The 22,480-nt window shown below is 33.7% G+C and overlaps 1 protein-coding gene across 3 annotated transcripts in view; it reads right to left on the bottom strand.

The window, feature by feature from the left end:
- Window positions 1-22,480, bottom strand: part of DPYD (dihydropyrimidine dehydrogenase) — an 865,822-nt gene that overhangs the window by 405,999 nt on the left and 437,343 nt on the right. For all 3 annotated transcript variants that reach the window (XM_012458470.2, XM_012458472.2, XM_012458471.2), the window contains one exon: window positions 16,606-16,821. In XM_012458470.2, coding sequence (XP_012313893.2) covers window positions 16,606-16,821 — 216 coding nt within the window. The remainder of the gene's footprint in view (window positions 1-16,605; window positions 16,822-22,480) is intronic.

Raw genomic sequence — 22,480 nt, 5'->3', positions numbered from 1 at the left:
GTGATGAGAACATTAGAAGTTTATTCCCAGTGATATTGACTGTACAATGTATCAAAACAGATTGTAATTTAATAGAAAACAACATTGAAATTTATTTGTAAAGATAAAGACATAATTTTTCTTGAAAGTTGTGCTTTATAAAAAGTTATCTAAGACCTTAAATTCAGTGATAGATCCACTCAATATTTCTTTTATGTAAACCTTTATTACTTACAATAAATAACTTTAAAAATTATTTTCATGAGGACTAAGATGAAAAGAGTGAGTGGATCAAAATACAGATGGGTTGGAGTTACAACACTGACCTCTATCTGATTTTTCTCTCTCAGGAGACACATCTTCAAATAAGCAATTGCAATATTTAGCCTTGGATTCCTTTGGTAAATTTAGTAAATTCATTTTTCTCTTATCTTGAATACTCTATAAAGTCTTCTAAGACTTTGTAACCTAAGACTTCAAATGGAATGAATATAATTTTTCTGAATACTTGAAATAAATATTTTTATTTTACATCCATTTTTATGTCTGAGACTAGTATTTTCAAATATTGAAGAATACCTTTTGTGTTAAAACAGTAAATATTTTCATTTACTAAGCCTAAATCTCCAAGATTCATGCTAAGGCAAACACATTTTAGAGACTGCATAATGTGTATTTCTCTCTATCTAAAAACATATAGTATACACACAACTTCAAATTCTCCTTAGAAAACAGTGGGAACAAAAACACATCCATATCTATCCAATCACATACAGACATACATGTTATTTAATAAGAAAGCCACAAAAAATTTGATACTATAATTTAATTTAGGCCTTCTTTTCTCATTACAAATAGAATTTTTATTTAGTAATCTAGTTTGGAAATGCTAAAAAGTTTTTCATGTATTATTAACACAAAAGTATAAATCAATCCAAGGGTCATTGTGCACTTGTGGTCCTTTGTTACAACTGCAACCTAATGTTCTATTCAAAATCTTATTTCAAAATCCTCAAAATATGATAGAATCTGGGTGGCAAATGGTAATAGAGGCAATAATTTACATTCAGGTGTCTTATGAAGAGGCAATGTGTATGTACCTAACATCATCTGTAAAGGACCTATATTCTCCAATGAATTTGTTTAATTCATTTTCAGGGTGAATTTTTATGTTTGTATTTCAGCCATGGATGACTTTCTGAAATGAAAGGGTAAACTTCCTCAGCTATAAAGAACAACAAAAACAACAAAACAAACATCTAGACCTTTTATTTTTAAAGGCACTCAAATTTTGCAGGTAATTCATCAAACGCTATTCATATGCACAAAAAAATCAAATACATTTAATTATGTATTGAAATATTTTGTTCTTATGTCTTAAACTACAAGCAAAATCCAGTTGCACAATAAAACTGCATAAACAGTAAAACCAAAATGCTCTCATTACAAATTTTTATTTAGTTAAAGTATTATCCAAACTTATATTTGTATCATGTCTAATATTTTTATGATTCACAGTGATACATAAATAATTAAATAATGAACTCAAAGCTCTTATTTCAAAAGTCTTCTAATCAGTCATTTTGTTATCTTATATTTTCATAAAGGAGGCATTGTTTTAGATACATGGGATTATCCTGTTGTTTTTTTTTTAATTTTTTGCCAGATATATATGTTAAAAGGAGGAACTGTAGAATCACACAATGTATAGATTAATATAATGTGAGATAGTGTATCAGAGGTGATACATGCCAAGCAAGCAGCATATTTTACATTTTGATGCACATTTTGAGCCTTCTTTTACTCACATAATTTAGGCTTCAGATGCATTTCTCAATTGCTCACTGCAGAATAGCTGTAGAACTGAAACAAAACCTTCAGTATAAAAATGACAACCCTTTTGTTTCCACTAAATCCGTATTCTGTCATCCACTGGCAGGGAGTTTTCCAGTCATGTTCTCTGCCAGTCCTTACCAGTTTGCCAATTATACAAGCTGCTTCCCAGACATCAGACACAAATTCCACAAGACTGCTGTGCAAGCGTACCCTAATTAACCATCAGCTTAATTAGACAATTTACTGTGTAATTAGCAGGCAATTAGTCAACACCTCTCAGATCTTATTGACTGCTGTGACAGCCTTTCAGTCTTTGCACATTCCAACATTCCAATACACAACAGCGACCATGTTTCCAGCACTCTCAAACCCTGTACGACACAGTTCTGGACACAGAAGTGGGTAATATTATATAACAAAGGAAAAAATCAATATGGAGCCTGTCCAATTATTGAACTGTTTATAAACTTGTCTTTTATTTAATACCAGAAGTCCAACATTAAAAATACTTTAATATCTGCTCCAAAATAGTTATATAGCCAACTTCCTAATATGTTCTATTTCATGTTTTAACGTAAAACACTTTATATTTACTATGAATTATACTCAATGATTGGCTATGCCAATACTAACTTGAGTAAATTTTCAGTGTATCAGAGATCTCCTCAACTAAACCTCATTAATATGGCTTGGTGCAGTGACTCACATCTATAATCCCATAACTTTGGGAGGCCAACGCTGGACCACTTGAGCCCAAAGTTTGAGATCAGTCTGGGCAACATAACAACACCCTAACTCTAAAAACAAAGCAAAACAAAACAAAAACACATTAGCCAGGCATGGTGGTGCATGCCTGCAGTCCTAACTACCTGAAGGACTGAGACAGGCGGATCACTTGAACTCAGTGAGTCTGCACTCCAGCCTGGATGACAGTACGAGACCCTGTCTCAAAAAAAGAAATCTTATTCATGTTAATAGCAGTTGTAGACACAAATCCAACAAACACTAATAAAAAGTACTCTGGGGTAGGGAAGCATTTTTTAGTTTTCTTTGAGTCAACTACAAAGAAATCGCAACTCAGCATTTTAACATTTACATAAACACTTTACGTGCATTACATGATATTAACATTTAAATTAACATGTTAATTTTACATGAAAAAGCATGTTTACAAATGTATTCCTCTGAAGTCATGTGTGTGAATACCCACTGCTCTTTGTAAAGCAATTCCTGACCTGTATAAAGTACTTTTCATTATCTCGAGATCTCATGACTTGTAATTAATGAGATCCCAACAATTGTAACAAAGAATGATGGTTTATCACTTTTCTTTTCTGAAATATTAAAGAAGAAGATGGATTTTATTGAATGATTTAACAGTCATAAGATCTTCTGTTAACCAAAAGGAACAGGAAGGAAGACTCTGTGACCACTCCTTCATAGTTTAATTGGTTAACTGCTATATACATTTTCTAACACCTATAAAGTTCCATAAATAAAGAACCACTGTGACAACAGAATTATTTCTGCATTATCTAAACTTTGCCACTAGCAGCAATTTTCTTTTTCTTCTTTTTGAATGTAAGGGCTTGAAAATCACCAGCAAGAACAGTTATTGAAAGGCCACAGGTTGGAGGAATCTAGAGAAGGCCATTATGGCCTCATTGGTACCAGGTAAAGTAGAATGAGATGAGGACCCAGAGACAGGCAGGAACTTTGATTTGTACAAAGATTCTGGATTTTATTTTAAGAGCTAAGAGAACCCATTGAAATGTTTTAAGCAAAGAGCCACAATCTAAGATGTCAGAGACATCTCTTAGACCACTCTGGCTGTGGTGCGGAGGCTGGAATTTAGGATACGAGTGGAAGCAGCAAGACTTTTTTTAGGAGGCTGGTAAGTATTCCATGAGAAATGATGGGGGCTGTGATGTGGCTGGTACCAGTGGAGATGGTTCTACCCTTTAATAACTGATCATATAACTATTAATGTTTTAGTCTGGCATACGGATAATGGTAACAGCAATTATAATTTTTATTGACAGGGTGTTTTACATGTTATAAATCATTTTAATATCTTTTATTAAAAAAATTCAATCTAAACATCATTAGAATACTGTAAAAAGGCAGAGCTAGTATTATGATCTTATTTTGTAATTGAACTTGTAGAAGTTTAGGTAAGTTAACTAATTTATTAACAGGCACACTACTTACAAAAGAGGTGACCCTCAACACTTTTCTCAAAACAAAGGGAGACAATTGTAACATTTCAATAATAACTAGCATGAATCACTGTGAAAACCATAATTTAAAACTTAAAAGTATATTGTGCCTCTCTAGCCTTCTGCACACAGGCTTGTTTTTCTCTTTTCATATTATAATTCTTAATAAGAGAATCTTTGGATCCATTTTATTTACCTGTGGATCTCTGTTGTCTATACAATAGTATTTCTCTTTATATTGATCAACAGAAGATGTCCAAATATCATGCCAATGTTTGCTTATTGCCCCAATTTAAAACCACATACTAAGTGGCTGCTTACCTTATGCTGAGTACTGTAAAATATCCAAATATCCTTGTGGTAATCTCACATAACTCCAACTACTGGGAGTATAACTGAGCAAGGACCCCAGTTGCTGCTCTGCAAATGAATCCACCCTTGCATTTCCGTTGCAGCCATGCTTCCTGTGGCTTAGCCAGCGACTGAGCGGGGCAGAGATACTAAGCAGTCCCCTTCCTGAGAGACACGAAGACTCCAGATGGCTTTGCTGAAGCTTTCTTGGTCTGCAAGACACTCTATGATGCTCCTACTCAACCCTTCTTTCTTCTCTCCTCAATTTACGGCTTGACTTCTATTGCTGTCTTATGGCTCTCCCAGTCCTCCTCAACCCCCTCCACATTGTCTCCCACAACTATTTCACCTAATCAAATCCATGCATGTTTAGTTTAATTCCATCTTGGCAACTGTTTCTTGGAAGATCGGGACTAAAACCTGCTGCCATATCAAGAAATTACATGTTACCCAAAAAACCCAGGAAGAAATCTCTGTATAAGAATAGTTGAATGAAATTTAAGTGTTTTTAAATAATGCATTTTCATATACTTAATGTCAATAATTAAAATTCAATATAGATATTGCTAAGGCAACAGAATATTAAAATATAAATTTTGGCTGAGACCTTTAGGGGCACTGAGATAAATCACAAAAATAAATTTTTCCCTTACAGAAATGTTCAAGTAGATGACAAAAATATGCTTAGGAAACTGTTAGACCCTTCACTCCAATATGGAAACAAAATGTTAAAAAAAAATTAGGGGTGTTGGACATTATGAAGTGTTTCTTTGGGGCTGCTTCTGAGATGATATAAGGCCCACTGTCATCCCAAATCCCTAGAGAGTTTAAAAGGGACCCCTCAGAGCACTTTATTTCTGTTCCCCGCAGTTTTGTTATTTTCTCTTTTGGAGAGTGCACCGTATACAGTGTCCTACTCTGATTGATGTATACAAAAGGTAAGGTCTGAGTTATCTGTTGCTGAAAGATGAGCTAAAAGAGAGGCAACTGTACAGAAAGTAGCCTGTATTCCTAGAATTTGTCAGCGGAAAGAAAATGTAAGATTTTCCTGTGGACCAATGAAGGGACCCATATATACATAAGGAATGTGAAGTTGCCTTAAGTTCAATATTGTCCCTTGGAAAGGCAAATGTGTTGCAGCAGAGAAAAGCTAAGTAACTCAATAGCTTCCTAGTAGTTTCCTAGAGAGTAAGCTATGACCAAAGATTCAAAAACACCATAGGGAAGAGTTCCCAAGTGATGGGAAGTATTTTTGAAGAATGTTTGAAGGTACCCATTAGACAAAAGTTAGTGTAAACAAAAGTATGTCTCCCTCCTAAAGAGGAATATTATAGTTGTACAAAATTATATTCATCCATGAAAATGAAAATACTCTTCAAGAGGTAGTAATATTTATCAATTTAAAATTCATGATATTGCTGAACAACATATTACATTCCAAAATAAAACAGCCTGGTATATAAGAGGAGGGAGGTAGTCAGTCAGTAGGTATCTGCCGATTACATTTGCAGGGCCTGGTGGAAACAAGATCTGATTTCCAAAGGCTTCTATTCAGGAAAGGGGAGTGGGGGTTAGAGCTTAGAAAGAATCCATTCCCTTTTACATCCATTGAATAAAATTCTGTAAGAGCTCAGACAATGGAGGGAAGGTAACAATTGGTTAATATCGCTCCAGAGGACTTGGGTGGTCACTGGCCTTTAAATACTTCAATAGCAATAAATGTCTTCCTATGGATAAAGAATGGTGAAATTCAGGTATGGATGATGCAAACATAAACCTGGTAATTAAACCAGTTTTGTCAGAAAAGAGAGTTTATATGAGGAGAGAAGTGAAAGTTATTGTTGAAATGATGAATGGCAGTTGTACTATGATTAGCAGTGTCTTCCAAATTGAAATATGTAATTTATTTGCTTAAACTTCTTAACAACAGGTTCCCTTTTGTTTATACAAACGTATTTAAATTCCTAACCCCATAGCTCTTTCTCACTGTCTCTACAGCTACTAAAACCATTTCATGAGACATTATCCTGCATTTTAAATATGCTTGGCTCTCTCACGACCATGAATATCCAGGTGCTATCCCTTCTCCCTGGAATAAAGACAGTTCAAATGTGAAGTTATTTTTCTTTAAAAAATAAAGAATATTGCATATTAAGTATCATTTTAATCTAAAAATTCCTGTCGTCTTAAGTCATCTTATATCTTTTGGTGTACATACTTTCCGAACTACAGTTTAAGTTTTCTAAAGTAAAGACCATACATACACACACATTCACACACACACACCCACACACACATACACACAGGAAAAATAGTATATATAAAAGGACATTAGTAAGACCTCTCAAAATACGTCAAGTCTTGCTCAGACACATAGAAATGGCTCTTTATTTAATGACATTTTTAGATTTTTTTTTCACATAAATAGAGGGTAAATTTGGCAAGAGAGAAGTGAGAAACTGTTCAAAGAACATGAGATATTGTAGAAAAACATGCAAATGAATAAAGAGGTGCAGGATGAAAAGGGCAATCGGCTTAGCTGAAGTGAAAGAAGCAGAAAAGGCAATGGGGGTAAGAAAAGGTAATTGGTGTGTGATAGGGCAGTTTGAGTGAATATCTCCCTAATATCCCAGTAACTTCCTTGAGTTGGTGACACTTTATTTCTTATGACATCTCATTTCAGAAATAGTGGTACTTGAACATTAAGTAAGAAAAAGGAGCATACAGAGAACTATAATTTTACTAAAACTGAGTCAGTCTTGTAACAAAATAGCCAATGTATGTATGCCTTTAATAAAAATTTGACAGTAAGGTAATCATGGTATAAAGTATTTAAAATGAGTATAAAGAATATCATTACATAGTAATGACTAGAATCTTATTAAAAAGCAATAAAGAAAATACAAAGGCAAGGAGGATATTATGGAATTCAATCTAACTAATTTCAACCAAAGATTGTATCATCTAAACATACCCAGAATATGGAGATTTTTACTGGTTAAATTTAGAATTCACGAAAGAATCATGTGAGGCAGAATGAGGGTAAAATCAGTTTCTCAAACAGCAGGATTGTACTTTAAGGAAATTTCCATTAGCCATAATTATGAGAATTTTCCATTAACCTTGACACCAGTTGCTTTTTTAAAAAAAAGGAAACTGAATAAGAGGTACTTTCCATTACAAATTAGATTCATATACCAGCTAACTCAGATCAAAACTGTACACGTCAATTTGTATTATTAAAAAGTCTATTTGAGTTTCACCTTGTCCATTTTACCAAAATGATTAACTAATTAACAGGTGTGAAATCACAGCCTGAAATGGGAAAGTGGTGAAGAAGTAATTATATTGGAAAATTGATTAGTCTGCTTCATGGTTAAAAATATTACTTTGGCTACAATTAAAAGATTTTTACTTAATAAATATATGCATTAAGTTGTGTTTGGAAACAACTTAGTCTACATTTTCTATTTAATGACTAAGCCTGGCAAACATGGTATAACTGCAAACAGATTGATTTAAAACTTTAAGGAGAGACAATGGTGTATCCATTAGATTCTAACTTGCAAGATTTAGCTTCAATATTGAATCTGTACACACAAGTGAGTGTGCAAGCACACACACATTCTTTTGTTGATGAAGAAATGAGGATTACATCATAGAAGACTTTGGTAAGTAGTCTTGAAGCGAACACTTGAATGAAATCTCCCATAGGACTGTTATATGTAAACTGTAGCCATTTAATAAACTAATTCTTTATAATTTGAGGATGAGCCAGTTTTATGAATTTTACTTAAATAAATCTAAGTCATAAGTAAGAACCTAACCAGATGACAAACTATTAGTACACAGAAGTCATTTCAGTTTTTAGCATATTAAAAGTCTCGCAGATAAAAAGTTTACATTGAATTTGTTTTAATAATTATAATTCCTTAGTTAATATATAAGTATATATCAGGAAAATAATATTATGGAATAAATAGAAAATATTATATACAAAATTAGAAGCTAGAAATATACCAGCAAAAATAACTGGACTATTGTTAATTTATTGTTTCATAGACTTTCATGATGAGGTAATATAAAAACTCTTAATAGTAATTAAGTAAATCAGTTTTATTTGATCTTTTTAAAAAATCCAGATCTTTATTTCTAATAAGGCTTTCCAAAATGAGTTACAAAAATAAATTGTGATGTTCTGTATTGTAATTCACAGAGAATTACCCAGGCTCTAAAATATTATTACATGACATGTTTGTGAAAGTTTCAACTTTAAATATTATCGTTAGCATTTACAGTCCCGACAGTGTTATTCCTCAATTCTTGTCTCGTTGATAGGTGCTAGCAATTTGTGCAATTTGTGCAAATGCAGGCGCAACTTCCTCTCAATTAAGATAATGTGAATTGAAACAAGTTTCTTGGAATCCACATGGGAGAACAGACAACCTACATGGTAAAAAGTCTGCAAACCTTATTATGAGAAGAAAAACAGAACTATTTAGAAAGGAAAAAGAAAAGGCTTATGGATAGGACATGAGAGCTGTCTCCAAGTAACTGAAGAGCTGTCATGTGGAATCGTGGTTCAAATTAGAATACTATAATTATTCATTTATCTAACAAGTATGTATTGCATCCTTTCTATCTGCCAGACATTGTTCTTGGCACTGGGCATGCTGTAGTGAGCAAGAAACACAATATCTCTCTACTTACAGAGCTTACTTCAAGTGGCTAAAACATAAATAAGCAAACAAATTAATGACCAAGAACATGGCAATTTCATAAGGTGATAAGTGCAATGAAGAAAAAACAACCAGGGTAAGGTGGCATGGAGAGCCTGCGTTTTGAATGGTTAACATGAGCTTCTCTGGGGAGGTAACTTTTGATCTGAGAATTGATTAAGAAGAAAGAGCCAGTCATATAAATATCTGAGAGAAAAGCATTCCAGGCAGATCAAACACCAAGCAAAATGGCCCTAAGACAGGGAGGAAGCTGCCATGTTGGAGAACTAGAAAGGGGGACAGTGTGGCTGGCAAAAAATTGGCATCTGATGACAGCAGATTCAGAGAAACTTTTTAATCAAAATGCTCTCTTGTGTTCTCTCTGTAATAGTACATAGAAATATAAAATTTCTGTGCAATTTGTATTTCTCAATCAAAAGACAAGCATAGGTGCCACTCTGTTTGAAGCAGTGGGTATAAAGTCCTCAGTATAAATGCTCAGGCTGAACTCCAAGTCTCTGAGGAACATGAATGCAGCCAAACTGCCTTCATTTTAGACAAAGTAATGTGGTCCAGAGAAGATGTATTATGTAAAAGCATGATATAGAGGAAATTGCAGAGATTTGTATCAGATAGACCTTGGTTCAAATTCTGATGTAGATTTCAGTGTTTTGATGAGAGGGGCCATTTCCATGCTGTTACAACCTAATCTGGTCTTGTGATTTACCCTAACAAACGGAACACAATGAAAATTATATTGTGCAACTTCTGAGCCTTGGTGTCAAGAGGATTTGCAACTTCTCCTCCTGCCTTTTTGGTAGCACTGACAACTTGTGAACAAGTCCAGTGTAGTCTCTTTGAAGATGAAACCATATGGAGATACAGGCCTAGTCATGTCAGCTGAGGACCCAGGCATGTGAATGAAATCATCCAGGACCAGCCACCAGCCAACCACCAAACAGTCTGTCAACTGACTGCAAATCCATGAGTAAGAGCAACTAATACCATGTGGAGCAAAGGCAAGTCAACCCAGCTGAGCCTTGGCCATATTGCCAAACTATAGAAACAAGAGCAGAAAACATGTTGCTGTTTTTGGTAAGGTGGTCTGATATGCAGCAATAGATACGTGACACTGAAATAGGTTACGTTTGCTGGCATAACAAAATAGAAAACATGTGGCCTGTGATTTGGTATTGTGAGGCAGGTGAAGCCTTCAAAAACCAAGAGTAAGCTCTTAGAAAGGCTGGAAGAATGGTGAACAAACTGTTAGTAGAGGCTTAAAATGTGATATGAAAATTGTGATTGGAGGGTTGGAAAAGTGGCCTCTATTATGTGGTGACAGAACAATTGGCAAGAATGTGAACAGTTTTAATTTGGAAAACAGAAAGTGAACATAATACCTCTCTAGACCTCTAGACAGAATACTGAACATGTTCCATTGACTGTTTCCAAGTATGATAAGGTACTGTAAGAGAGAAAAGAGCCAAGGAAGGCTATATTTGAATTTGCTATGCAAAACTTAGACAAAATCCAAGGGACCTAGGGCCACTGGGTTAGAAAATAAGCTATTCTTTATATTTTATATGGTCTCTCCTAGATGGAAAAAAGATTCTCTAAATAAAGTACCTTAAAGATCACCTCAAGGGGGTTGCAGTAAGAAAGTTTGTTAAGACTCTAGAAAGACCTAAGGAAGGTCCTAGTAGATTATCTCAGGGCTTCTAATACTCCTAAAGATGTTGTATCACAACAGCAAGGCACATCCAGAAACAAAAGAAATCTGCTTAAAAATTATGGATGTGACTTTGGGCATCAAATTAGCCCTTAACAGATTCAAAAATAAGAGAGTTTCATGATAATATCACCATGAGTTAAGATTAAAAGAAACAATTCAAGATAAAGAGAGGAATAAGGTGCTATAACTTTATTTTGGCAGGAACAGGCTGAGAAAGCTACTCAGCTGTCATCAGGGGCCATCATTGTCCACTTACAAAACAACAACAATAACAAAACACAGAGGAGAAAATCAGTAGCCCAGAGGGCAGAGCCAATAGTAGACAGGAACAATGGACTAGGGCACCCCTACCAAGGAGCAAAAATGGACCCTGATTTTCCATCCTTGGAGCAAGAGGCCCTGAAAACATGTGCCAAACTGAATTTCAAAATTGCTATGAGCAAGTGATTGCGATGTGCCTTCCATTTCTCCTATTTCTAAAGGAGATTTTATCTACTGTGGTTCTCTTGACTATATATAGCATGTTGTGTTGGGTGTATGGAAGATAGAAAACATGTCTTTCTACATCACAGAATCCTCAATAAAGAGAAACTAAATGCAGATAACTTCATAGGCATTTGGACTTGATGCAGATCACAGATAATGAAACTTGAACCTAATGCCATGATTAGATGTTATTTTGGGTGTCTTGGAAAGGACTGTATACATTTTACATTTGGGAGGGTTGTGAATCACTCTAATCAGAGGGTAAGTTAAGACTATTTGCAAAGATGGCTGCAATAATCCTTCCCTACTGTATGCATGTCCCTTTGTTATGTGAGTTTATAGTTCTTCTCATCAATAAGTGGATGCTATTTACCTGCTTCATGAACATACATTGATTTTGTAACATGCTTTGAAGAAAATATGGTGGAAGTAACACTGTGTATACTTTGGAGTCTTTGCGTCAAGAGATCTTTTAGCTTCTACTTTTGTCCTCTTGGAACACTGCCAGCCTTGTAAAGTAGCTTTATCAAATCTAAACCAGCCACCTTGATAAGACATGGTGAGGTAAGAGAGATGATGAAGAGAGAGAGCAGGGCTCAGCCATCTCCACAATTATAGCAATCCCACATAAGGCTCCAGACACATTAGTGAGGACACCTTGATCTCCTGGGATCCTAACAACCAACTGTAAATGCATGATTGAGTCCAGCAGACACCTTGTGAAGTAGAAGAACTGCTCATATGTGCTCACAATAGATAACTGTTGTTTTAAGTCCTGGACAATTTATTTAACTTTCTCAGACTATTATTTCATCTGAAAAAAAAAAACTATCTTATAAGCATATTATGAGGATTAAATATAATAATTTATAAAAACATTTAGTCTATACATCATAAGCACTAAATATATGGTAGCTAATAATGTAATTAATAATAACAACCTACAATATTACACATGTCCAAGACAGTGATTTAGAAGCAGCTTTGGATTAAGAACCAGAGCCTCTCAGGCCAAAGTACTTTTCCCCACACTATACTGCTTCTCCATATTTGGTAGACTTTCTCTAAGGTATTTACCTACTTGGGGAAACAACAACATTTTATTTTAAATAAAAAATTCGTTTATATTAATGTTACTCTTATTTATTCCATGATGTATCAGAGGGCAGACTATATATAAAACATAGATGGAACTTATGAGAAGGCTGACGTGGGGTCATTAAAAGGAACATATTTCTAAAATAGATCTTCCTACAGTCATAACAGGTTGTATGTATTGCCTTAAAGATGGAGTGTATTCCTTGTCACTAGAAACATTCAAGAACAGGTTACATTTCTTCTTTCATGACTACTTTATGTCTCTTCTTAATATTGTGTGGTACTTACTATGTTTTCTCAAAAATTCTCTGCAATTTAAAGGCTTATTCAACAATCTAAGTCTTAAAACACAGTCTATGCATTTAGAAATTTCACAGACATTTACATTTTTAGACACATATAGATGTACTATAGAAAGCAACATAGGATATGAAAAATTTTTAATTGGCCTTTTCTTCTTTGATTGAGATCAATACTCAAAACATCAATTGTTTTATGTGTTAACTGTCTCTTCATATGCTGGCAAAAAAAAAAAAAAAAAAGAAATCAATATGCTCTTGCCAAAAAATCTATTTATTCATTTATCCAAAGAATATTTATGAAACATTTATCAAACCTCTCCTATACACTAAGCTTTGTGCTATGTGGTATAAGGTTATATTTTACAGAAACAGCTATAATAAATACTTTGATGACAAAAAAAGAGCCTTAAATATTTTCAGTTTTTACTTCTTAGCATTTTATGAGAGATCTATTATACGTATACTTATTTACCTAATTTGATACTTATTAAAACAAAATCTGTTCATTTGATATATTTTGATACTAAAAGTCAATCACAAGTTAATCTATATATAGACAGAGCTTCTAAATGAAGTGAACTGTTGCTTGGGTTTAGATTTGATTTAGGATAGAAATAAATACTTCTTAGTTTATTTATCTGTGCAGTAATAAAGACATGCTACTTGCAGTTTTGTGTTATAGATTTGCAGTATATAATGTGTAGCTCTCCAAGAGAAAAAAATTTATGGACAAGATTAATGAAAACAAAATGTTTTTATCTACTTCCTATCAATATAATGTGAACACAGGTCAAGGGGTTATTTTATGTGAAGTTCAAATCATTTCTAATATTCCCTGTTAAACAGAGAACTTCTCGGTTTTGTCATGATGCTTTAATCAAGCTTGACTGATCAATTTCTCTCCCACCTTTTAAAATTTAAATTTGGAGCCAATATACATTTATATAGAAAAATAATTTTATAACCATATTATAAATATGACTTTACTATGTTTATAAAACATAAATAGAATCTCAAGAAAAGCAATCCTATTATTTTGAAACATTCTTGAAAAGACTGATTTGAGGAGGAAGAATATAGTTAATAAAAGCCATTTTTGATGTTATTTAACACACAAGCAAACAGATCTTTTCATATTTGACATTAAAAATCTGATCATTTGCCTTTTTAAAGAAAGTGCATACAGCTTTTATATAGACTGCATAGTAAAGAATAATAATATTTCTGTTTACTGAGATATCAACTGGCATTTCACTGTAAGTCAATGGTCTATCGGTGCTACAGCGTATTAGACCTCAATCTGGCATCTACAAATGTCAAGAGTATAAAAAAATATATATAGGATGAAAATCAAAAGCATGTTCCGAACTCCCAAAAAATAAAAAATAAAAAAAGGGAAACAAAGTTCACCTAAACATATTTCCTGCAGAAATCAGTGCAATATTCAGCTGTCAATCCAGAAAAACAACGAGAGAGCCAAACTGTCAGTGGGACAGGATAATAAAATTTCTAGCAGATGTTCAGTCAGGGCTCTAATTTTTACTGAACTCCCTTGGTAAGCATTTAATTTCTTTATCATATGCAAGCTTGGAAAATTGTACTTCATCAAAACTGCATTGTGAAATATTAATATTTCATATGATAACAAAACCCCACAGAATAACCTTTGTCATATTAAGAGCATTCAAATTTCAAATGTCAAGATTTTGAATTTTAAAACATTTTAAATAGATTCTTCAATTGGCATAATAAATTATAATAAGGCTGATCTAAATTGGTATACTATAATGTTACACAAATGTATAGTACATGTAATATTTTAGTAGACGTCTTTAGTAAAAGGCTGTGGAGAAAAAAAGTTCATACTACTGAGTTGTATACTACCAACATTTCATCAGTAAGAAAGCATAGAAAGAAGCACATAAGATGTAATTAATTATATATTCACAAATTTAGTCACTAATTAGGAACCAGATAAGGAAACAAAAAAAGTAAAACTCTATGAGGCAAACAAACTACTCCGCAAAATCATGTATGGAAAATAATCTTTTGTAAAAATGGCATTACATAAGCCCAAGGTGGCTTCATTATTTTTGCCATTGCAATTTGCACAAATATGTTTAAAATAGTCTGCACAATATTTTGTTGTACCCATCATCAAAGTAAGTAAAATAGGGTTTCCAAAAAGCCCCACATGGTTATGTTTCATGTGCCAAATTTAATTTCCATTTGTTCATAACTCCCCTTTTGAACCAGCATCACAGACTTCTAAATTGATAGATTAAATTCAAATTGGAGGTTTAGAAAGAAGTTAGCTTCCACATTTATTTCTGCTGGTGATCCTAATAAAGGCAAGTGCTCCTAGGTTACTGAAATACACAGCATCACAAATCAATGCATGTCACCAACAGTGTAAAGACTGATGTCTCTGATTAATCAGAATTCAATTATTGCAAGCAAAGAAAATATCAAATTCAAAGCAGCAAACAGTTTTTTTAGCTATAATTCTTCATTTGTGCCCAATTAGCCACCTATTTCTGTTTACATATATATATATTTAATAGCATAACTAATATAGTCAGTAAATGCTATCTGAGACTCAGTTTTCTCCAACAGATTAAACATTTGATTATAGTTTTTCAGTAATTCTTAAAGAATCAATTGAAACAAAGACAAATACACTATCAATATTCTAGAAGGTTATAAACAATTGATTCATGATATTCTAAAGCTGAATCTAGTACATTCTGTTAATTTTTACACTTTGTTTAATAAAAGTATTTCTAAATATTCAGTCGATTGATTTGAAAAAAATAACTTCTCTTTGGGTATCTAAATACAAAAAATCTTTATATTTAGATACCTCACTGTTTTTCTTCTAACTTTTGAGAATTCTCTAGATTTTCCTGACCACACTTACACATAGCATCTTGTAAAGCTGTCAGAATAAGACAGCCTTAATGTTTTAGCCAGAATAATGCCAGCTATTGATCCCAGTAAGAGGAAAAAGAAAGAGAGAATGTGTTTAATGGGGCATGTTTGTTCTCTATTATTTTCTTTGCCTAAGGATAAAGCTGATTCAAATAATGATACTCTTTTCTTAGTCACTAAATTCACACATTCATATACATTAATTATTACTAACTACCAGTTAGTATTAAATACATTGAGAGGTTTAGCATATGTAATTTATCAATAAATGATCTAAAAATGTTAAAGTCTGTTGCTGTTTTCTAATTCAAAACCATGTAAGGATGTAACCCTCTGTTGTATAAAGCATCCTGCTTTGAAAACATGCATTTAAATGCTTTGTGTACTTTAAAGACTCCATATCAACTTTAATATGTAGTTTATTTCCTACTAAGTATAAGGTATCCACTTCTGGTGTGAGTACAAAGTCATAATGTTAAATGAAATTCAGGGTATTTGTTTTTGAGAAAGGTTTCTGTATTCAAAATTTATGAAGAATCTATCTTATTACCAGTACCAATAAATTACACTGAGATTCTTTTCGACATAAATTGAATCCCAGAATTTTGTGCAAACCAAACCAGTTGTGTCCCTATCTTTGAGCTGAGGCATCCAAAAACAATGAAACAATTAATAATACAAAAATAAGAATTTTTCATGAGTTTGTGATTATTAAATGAAAAAGTCACTTTGTAATATTTATATGTTTGATGTTGACTAGATAATACCAAATGAGAAATGTGTGCATGCCTCCCCCTCCTTCCACGGGACAGAAAGGAAAGAAACTAAGGACTAATATGTAATGATAGGTCTTGTCAAATAGTTTAATAAGTAGTATTTCTCGGTAAAAAAAATTTATACCTTAATTAAAATACATAAGACATTTTTATATGACTTCAATAATATTTTCTTACCTTATCAAGAGAGAAAGTTTTGGTCAGGGCAAAACCCCATCCAGCTTCAAAAGCTCTTCGAATCATTGATGTGCTGGTAGCCGGAGTTGCACTAGCAAGACCAAAAGGATTTATAAACTTCAATCCGGCCATTTCTACACTAATGTCCACCAGATCAATAGGAGTGTAAAAGAGGGGCAGTTCAGGCTTGGCAGAAACTGAAGCTCCATATTGTGACTGCAAAATATAAACCAATAATTGCTCTCATATCACATCTACATTGTCCAGATAATATTTTATAAAAATCACTTCAACACAGCATATGAATTAACATAGATTACAACAGTCTGTTTACAATGAAAAAAAAAAAACTGGCAAAGAGTCAGTTAGCAGTGAACCGAATGGATATAATATCCTTTTTTAATTTCAAAGGTGGTATGGAGAGTATTAGCAGAAACAAAATCAATTAAATCAACAAACAACTGCATTTAAAACATACTGAGATTCAAATACAAAAGGGAATAATTTTGGAATTTTTCTCCCTGGTCCCATTAACCCAGCCTCTTTGTACTTAATTTATGAAAATACCTTTAGTGCTCAGAGATATGGGCAATGGCAAGTCAGGAGGCCGAAATTCAATTTCCAGTAATCTCACTACTGTTTAGGGGATTTTAGGAAAGTCAACTTATATGTCCCTGTCTTTTCTTCTCTGTAGTTTTCAGTATAGCAGCAAGAATGCTGCTTGCCTAATTTCTACCTCACAGGAATACTGGAAAATTCAGGAAATCATAAGCTGCAGGGAGACATTTAATTTGGAATGTGGGTAATGTACTCTTGTGCATTACAGGGGTTTGCTCTTTTCTGAAACCAAATAGGTCCCAAACAGTTTATGTCAAAATCTTCAACTGGCACTGAAAACTGTAAATTTATCTTTGTTAAATTATCACTGTAATAATGCTTCTTTGCAGTATTATTGGAATGATTTAATAAAAACATTTATTCTTAGCAAATGGCACACTGAAATATCTACATAGGCTTGCTAAATGTTGTCTCCTTTTCTGACTGGGAGGTTATTAGATTGCATCAGGCCTTTTGTTTGTAAAGTCTTTCTCTTCATTCCTCCCTCCCCTTCTCTCTCTCTGTTTATCTCTGAAAGACAAATAACACTGGAAAATACAAAAAGGATGAATTTTCTCAGCCAAAGCAGTTACTGAATGGACAGGGCTAGTTAATTCAAAAGTAGAAATCCTTTCTCTTGTGAATCACCACTCAAAAGAAAAGTTATTTGAGCAGAACTTTAATTTTATAGGAGTGTGTCTTGTGTAGATGAAGATTGCCATGACTTGCATAGAAATTATTTCTGGCCCTCCACCATTTATAATGCAAAGCAAAGTTCACTTAATATGTAAAAAGGCATCAAACTTGTCAATTGAAACACTAATGTGTCTCTGGTACATGCAAAGAGATGCCTGATGGCATCCAGGCTTCAGTTATGGCAGGCAGGCACGTTCTCCCAGGGATGTTCTGGACTTCAAGACACATTTCTGAATATTGGTTAGTCTGATTATGAACATGATTTCTTCTGTCCTCACATAGGATTACAATACTATTAAAAGGATTATTAGCAAAGACAGAAGCTATACTGTAAAATATAGGAAATATGTAAAAAATATATAATTTGAGGGGGCATGTATGTGTGTCCACACATGGATGTTTGTAATGACAAAAACTGGCAAAAGTCAGCAGTAAATCGAACACATACAATATTATCCTTTTTTAATTTGAAAGGCAGTATGGAAAGAATTATCAATTAAATGAACAAACATTTTATTTAAAACATACCGAGATTCAAACACAAAAGGAAATAATTTTAGAATTTTTCTCCCTGGTACCACTATCAGCCTTTTTGTACTTAATTTATGAAACCTTGCTAATGGTATTTTCTTAGCTCTGTGTAATCATAATTTAAACGGAAATGAGCAAGTTTTAGTGTTAGACCAAGGAAGAATTTCCTGACACTACTGGTTGAATAACATTGGTAAAAGTGTAGAAGCACCTTCCCTGTCTTAGAAACAATGTGAGCCAACTTGCCTTTGATGTCAATAGCAGAACTACATGTGGTCCTACATACCTGTACTTTATAAGGTGAAATAAATGACCCTACAAGTATTCTTCTCTTTTTATGGCTGTGTGCTGAAATATTTAATTTTTTCAATCTTACAGAAGAATTTTGGTTTGTTCATAATTGTAGCTATATATGGCATCAGGCAACAGCCCAAGGAGGCAGATATGTATGTGCAGTTCAACTTGCTTTGCTTAACTAATGTAGTTTTAAATAAATAAGGCATTGCTCTGAAATTCTTAACAAAGTTCCTGCCTTAACACTTAGAAAATGATTTGGACAAATTTTGCAAGATTAAGCTTCAAAAGAAAACAAAAACCAAACACAATGAAACAAACTATAAAACACACACACACACACACACACACACACACACACACTTCTTTCAAATGAGAAATACAGCTCCTTATACATATTTTCTTTTATTCGCAAAAATGCTACTTACCTATATGTGTTTATAATATGATCTAACATCTTCACTTGTCACAGGCTGTCTTTTTTCATACTGTGCAACACAGGGCTATTATTGGCTTTGGCTTTGTCATGCTACAGCAACTCAGTTTGTTTAACTTCATCATACATCCCTGCCCTAAAGTATGCCTCCTTTCTGAACTTTAAAAGCCTGTTCCCCCTCTGTAACCTTGCTCAGGGAACTCAAGCATGTCTACTTTTAGCTCTCATCACAAGGCTAATTCCTCCCAAATCTCAACTGCAATCTCCAAACTCAGATTTCCATGAGACTTCAAGACTTTTGGATGTAAATGCTTTGCTCTTACACTTTAACCTCAACTCTTTTATCTCATCATATTCCCTGCTAATGAATATGTTATCTAGATTTTCAATTTCAGACAATACTATTTTTCCAGTCATCCTGTAGTGTTAGTAAACAACAGATACAAGAAAACAACCTAGGTGTTGAACAATAGGAATTGGTTCCACAATGGTTCTACTGTGAAAAGGAATGCTATACTAGCATCAGAAGTGATACAGAAGAAAGTAATTTATTGACATGTAAAATGGTTTATTATGTACAAAGTGAAATAAACAGTGGGTTAACATTATAATATTATATGTAAATACCAAGTTTTCAGTGGAAAAACATATATCTATTTTGCTGTATGTTTCTATTTATCCATCAATCACAAAAGATGGATTTATCCATCAATCACACAACATGCTAGGAGAATTATAACTTAGAATCAGGGTTTTAGATGACCTTTAATTTTTAAATATTTGCTTATTATAATTTCATGTTTCAACAATAAATACAAATTAATTTGAAGACATACTAAATCAAATAGATTTGAAGGTATACTAAAGCAATTTTTAAAAGAAGCCATATGTATTAGTCCACTTTCATACTGCTGATATAGACATGTCTGAAACTGGGCAATTTACAAAGGAAAAAGGTTTAACTGGATTTCCAGTTCCACATGGCTGAGGAAGTGTCACAATCACGGCAGAAAGAAAACCGGAGCAAGTCACATCTTACATGGATGGCAGCAGGCCAAGAAAGAGAGCTTATGCAGGAGAACTACTCTTTTTAAAACCATCAGATCTCATTCGACTTATTCACTATCATGAGAACAGCCCGGAAAAGACCTGCCCCCATGATTCAATCACCTCCCTCCAGGTCACTCCCACAACAGATGCGAATTCAAGATGAGATTTGGGTGGGGACACAGACAAACCATAACACCATGATACTCTAAAAACCCATTAAGTGAAGCTCAAAGTTTGAGCCTGCCCTTTAGTTTCCTCCATAGACTGTCTTGAATCAAATTTTTCAGTTCTATTTATTATTATGTAGACCTAGAACAATCGAAGCGACTATCTGCTTTAAAAGCATTATTTTACAAAGAGAAAACTATAGCCAAAGAAGGTTAAATAAATACCTGTAAGTTACTCAGTTACTGGTAAAGCCACAATAAAATATATAGTTTGCTGTCTTGTTGGCTTGCGTTAAGCCACCCCTTAGAAATAAAATGTTTCAATCATTCCTTCTCAAAAACACTTTGTGCCTCCAACTTAAAACTTCTTTGCATAGCTTATTCTGATGTTTTTATAATAGTGCCAATATACCTGTTATACTCAGTTATTTATGTTCATATAGAACTGTTTTCATTACTTATTCTGCAGGTATTTGTTAAGAATTTGAGGTTATGAAGATAAACAAAACAGATGAGGTCCTTGACTTTTATATAAAAAGCAACAACAACAAAAAAACAAAAACAAAAAATAAAGCTACAAGCTATCACCAAAAAAACACAAAATTTAACCTACTGATAGTTCATCACACTGTTTACCTGTACCTATACATTATCTTATGCATCCTTACCTGCCTAAAATACAAATAAATCTAAGACTGTCTTCATGCGTTAAACTCTTCACATTCCTTCCAAACTCAACTGATTCATTTAAGCATATACTTGTTAAGACATTTCCTTAATACCATCTATACACTTTTCTGAAGTAGCTACCTCAATTTTATTTGCTATTCCACATTTTTAAAATTATACTTTAAGTTCTGGGAAACATGTACAAAACCTGCAGATTTGTGACCTAGGTATACATGTGTCATGGTGGTTTTCTGCATCCATCAACCTGTCATCGACATTAGGTATTTCTCCTAATGCTATACCTCCCCTAGACCACCACCCCCGACAGGCCTCAGTGTGTGATGCTCCCCTCCCTGCATCCATGTGTTCTCATTGTTCACTCCCACTTATGAGTGAGAACATGCGGTGTTTGGTTTTCTGTTCTTGTGTCAGTTTGCTGACAATGATGGTTTCCAGCTTCATCCATGTCCCTGCAAAGGACATAAACTCATCATTTTTTTATGCTGCATAGTATTCTATGGTGTATATGTGCCACATTTTCTTTATGCAGTCTATCACTGATGGGCATTTGAGCTGGTTCTAAGTTTCTGCTACTGTAAACAGTTCTACAATAAACATATGTGTGCATGTGTCTTTAGAGAAGAATGATTTATAAACATTTGGGTAAATATCCAGTAATGGTATTTGCTTGGTCAAATGGTATTTCTATTTCTAGATCCTTAAGGAATCACCACACTGTCTTCCACAATGGGTGAACTAATTTACACTCCCACCAACAGTGTGAAAGCATTCCTATTTCTCCACATCCTCTGCAGCATCTGTTGTTTCTTGACTTTTTAATGATTGCCATTCTAACTGGCATGAGATGGTATCTCATTGTGGTTTTGATTTGCATTTCTCTAATGACTAGTGATGATGAGCTTTTTTTCATATGTTTTTTGGCTGCATAAATGTCTTCAGACAGAGAGCCAAATCATGAGTGAACTCCCATTCACAACTGCTACAAAAAGAATAAAATACCTAGGAATACAACTTACAAGGGATGTGAAGGACCTCTTCAAGAAGAACTACAAACCACTGTTCAAAGAAATATGAGAGGACACAAACAAATGGAAAAGCATTTCCATACTCATGAATAGGAAGAATCAATATCGTGAAAGTGGCCATACTATCCAAAGTAACTTATAGATTCAATGGTATCCCCATCAAGCTACCACTGACTTTCTTCACAGAATTAAAAAAAAATCTACTTTAAATTTTATATGGAACCAAAAAAGAGCCTGTATAGCCAAGACAATCCTAAGCAAAAAGAACAAAGCTGGAGGTATCATGCTACCTGACATCAAACTATACTACAAGGTTATGGTAACCAAAACAGCATGATACTGGTACTGAAACAGATATGTAGACCAATGGAACAGAGCAGAGACCTCAG

The sequence above is a fragment of the Aotus nancymaae genome, unplaced genomic scaffold (assembly GCF_030222135.1).
Source record: "Aotus nancymaae isolate 86718 unplaced genomic scaffold, 86718_ANA_hifiasm-v0.15.2.pri h1tg000103l, whole genome shotgun sequence".
Taxonomy (NCBI): domain Eukaryota; kingdom Metazoa; phylum Chordata; class Mammalia; order Primates; family Aotidae; genus Aotus; species Aotus nancymaae.
The sequence above is the reverse complement of the archived record's forward strand: the minus strand, read 5'-3'. Positions and strand labels throughout refer to the sequence as shown.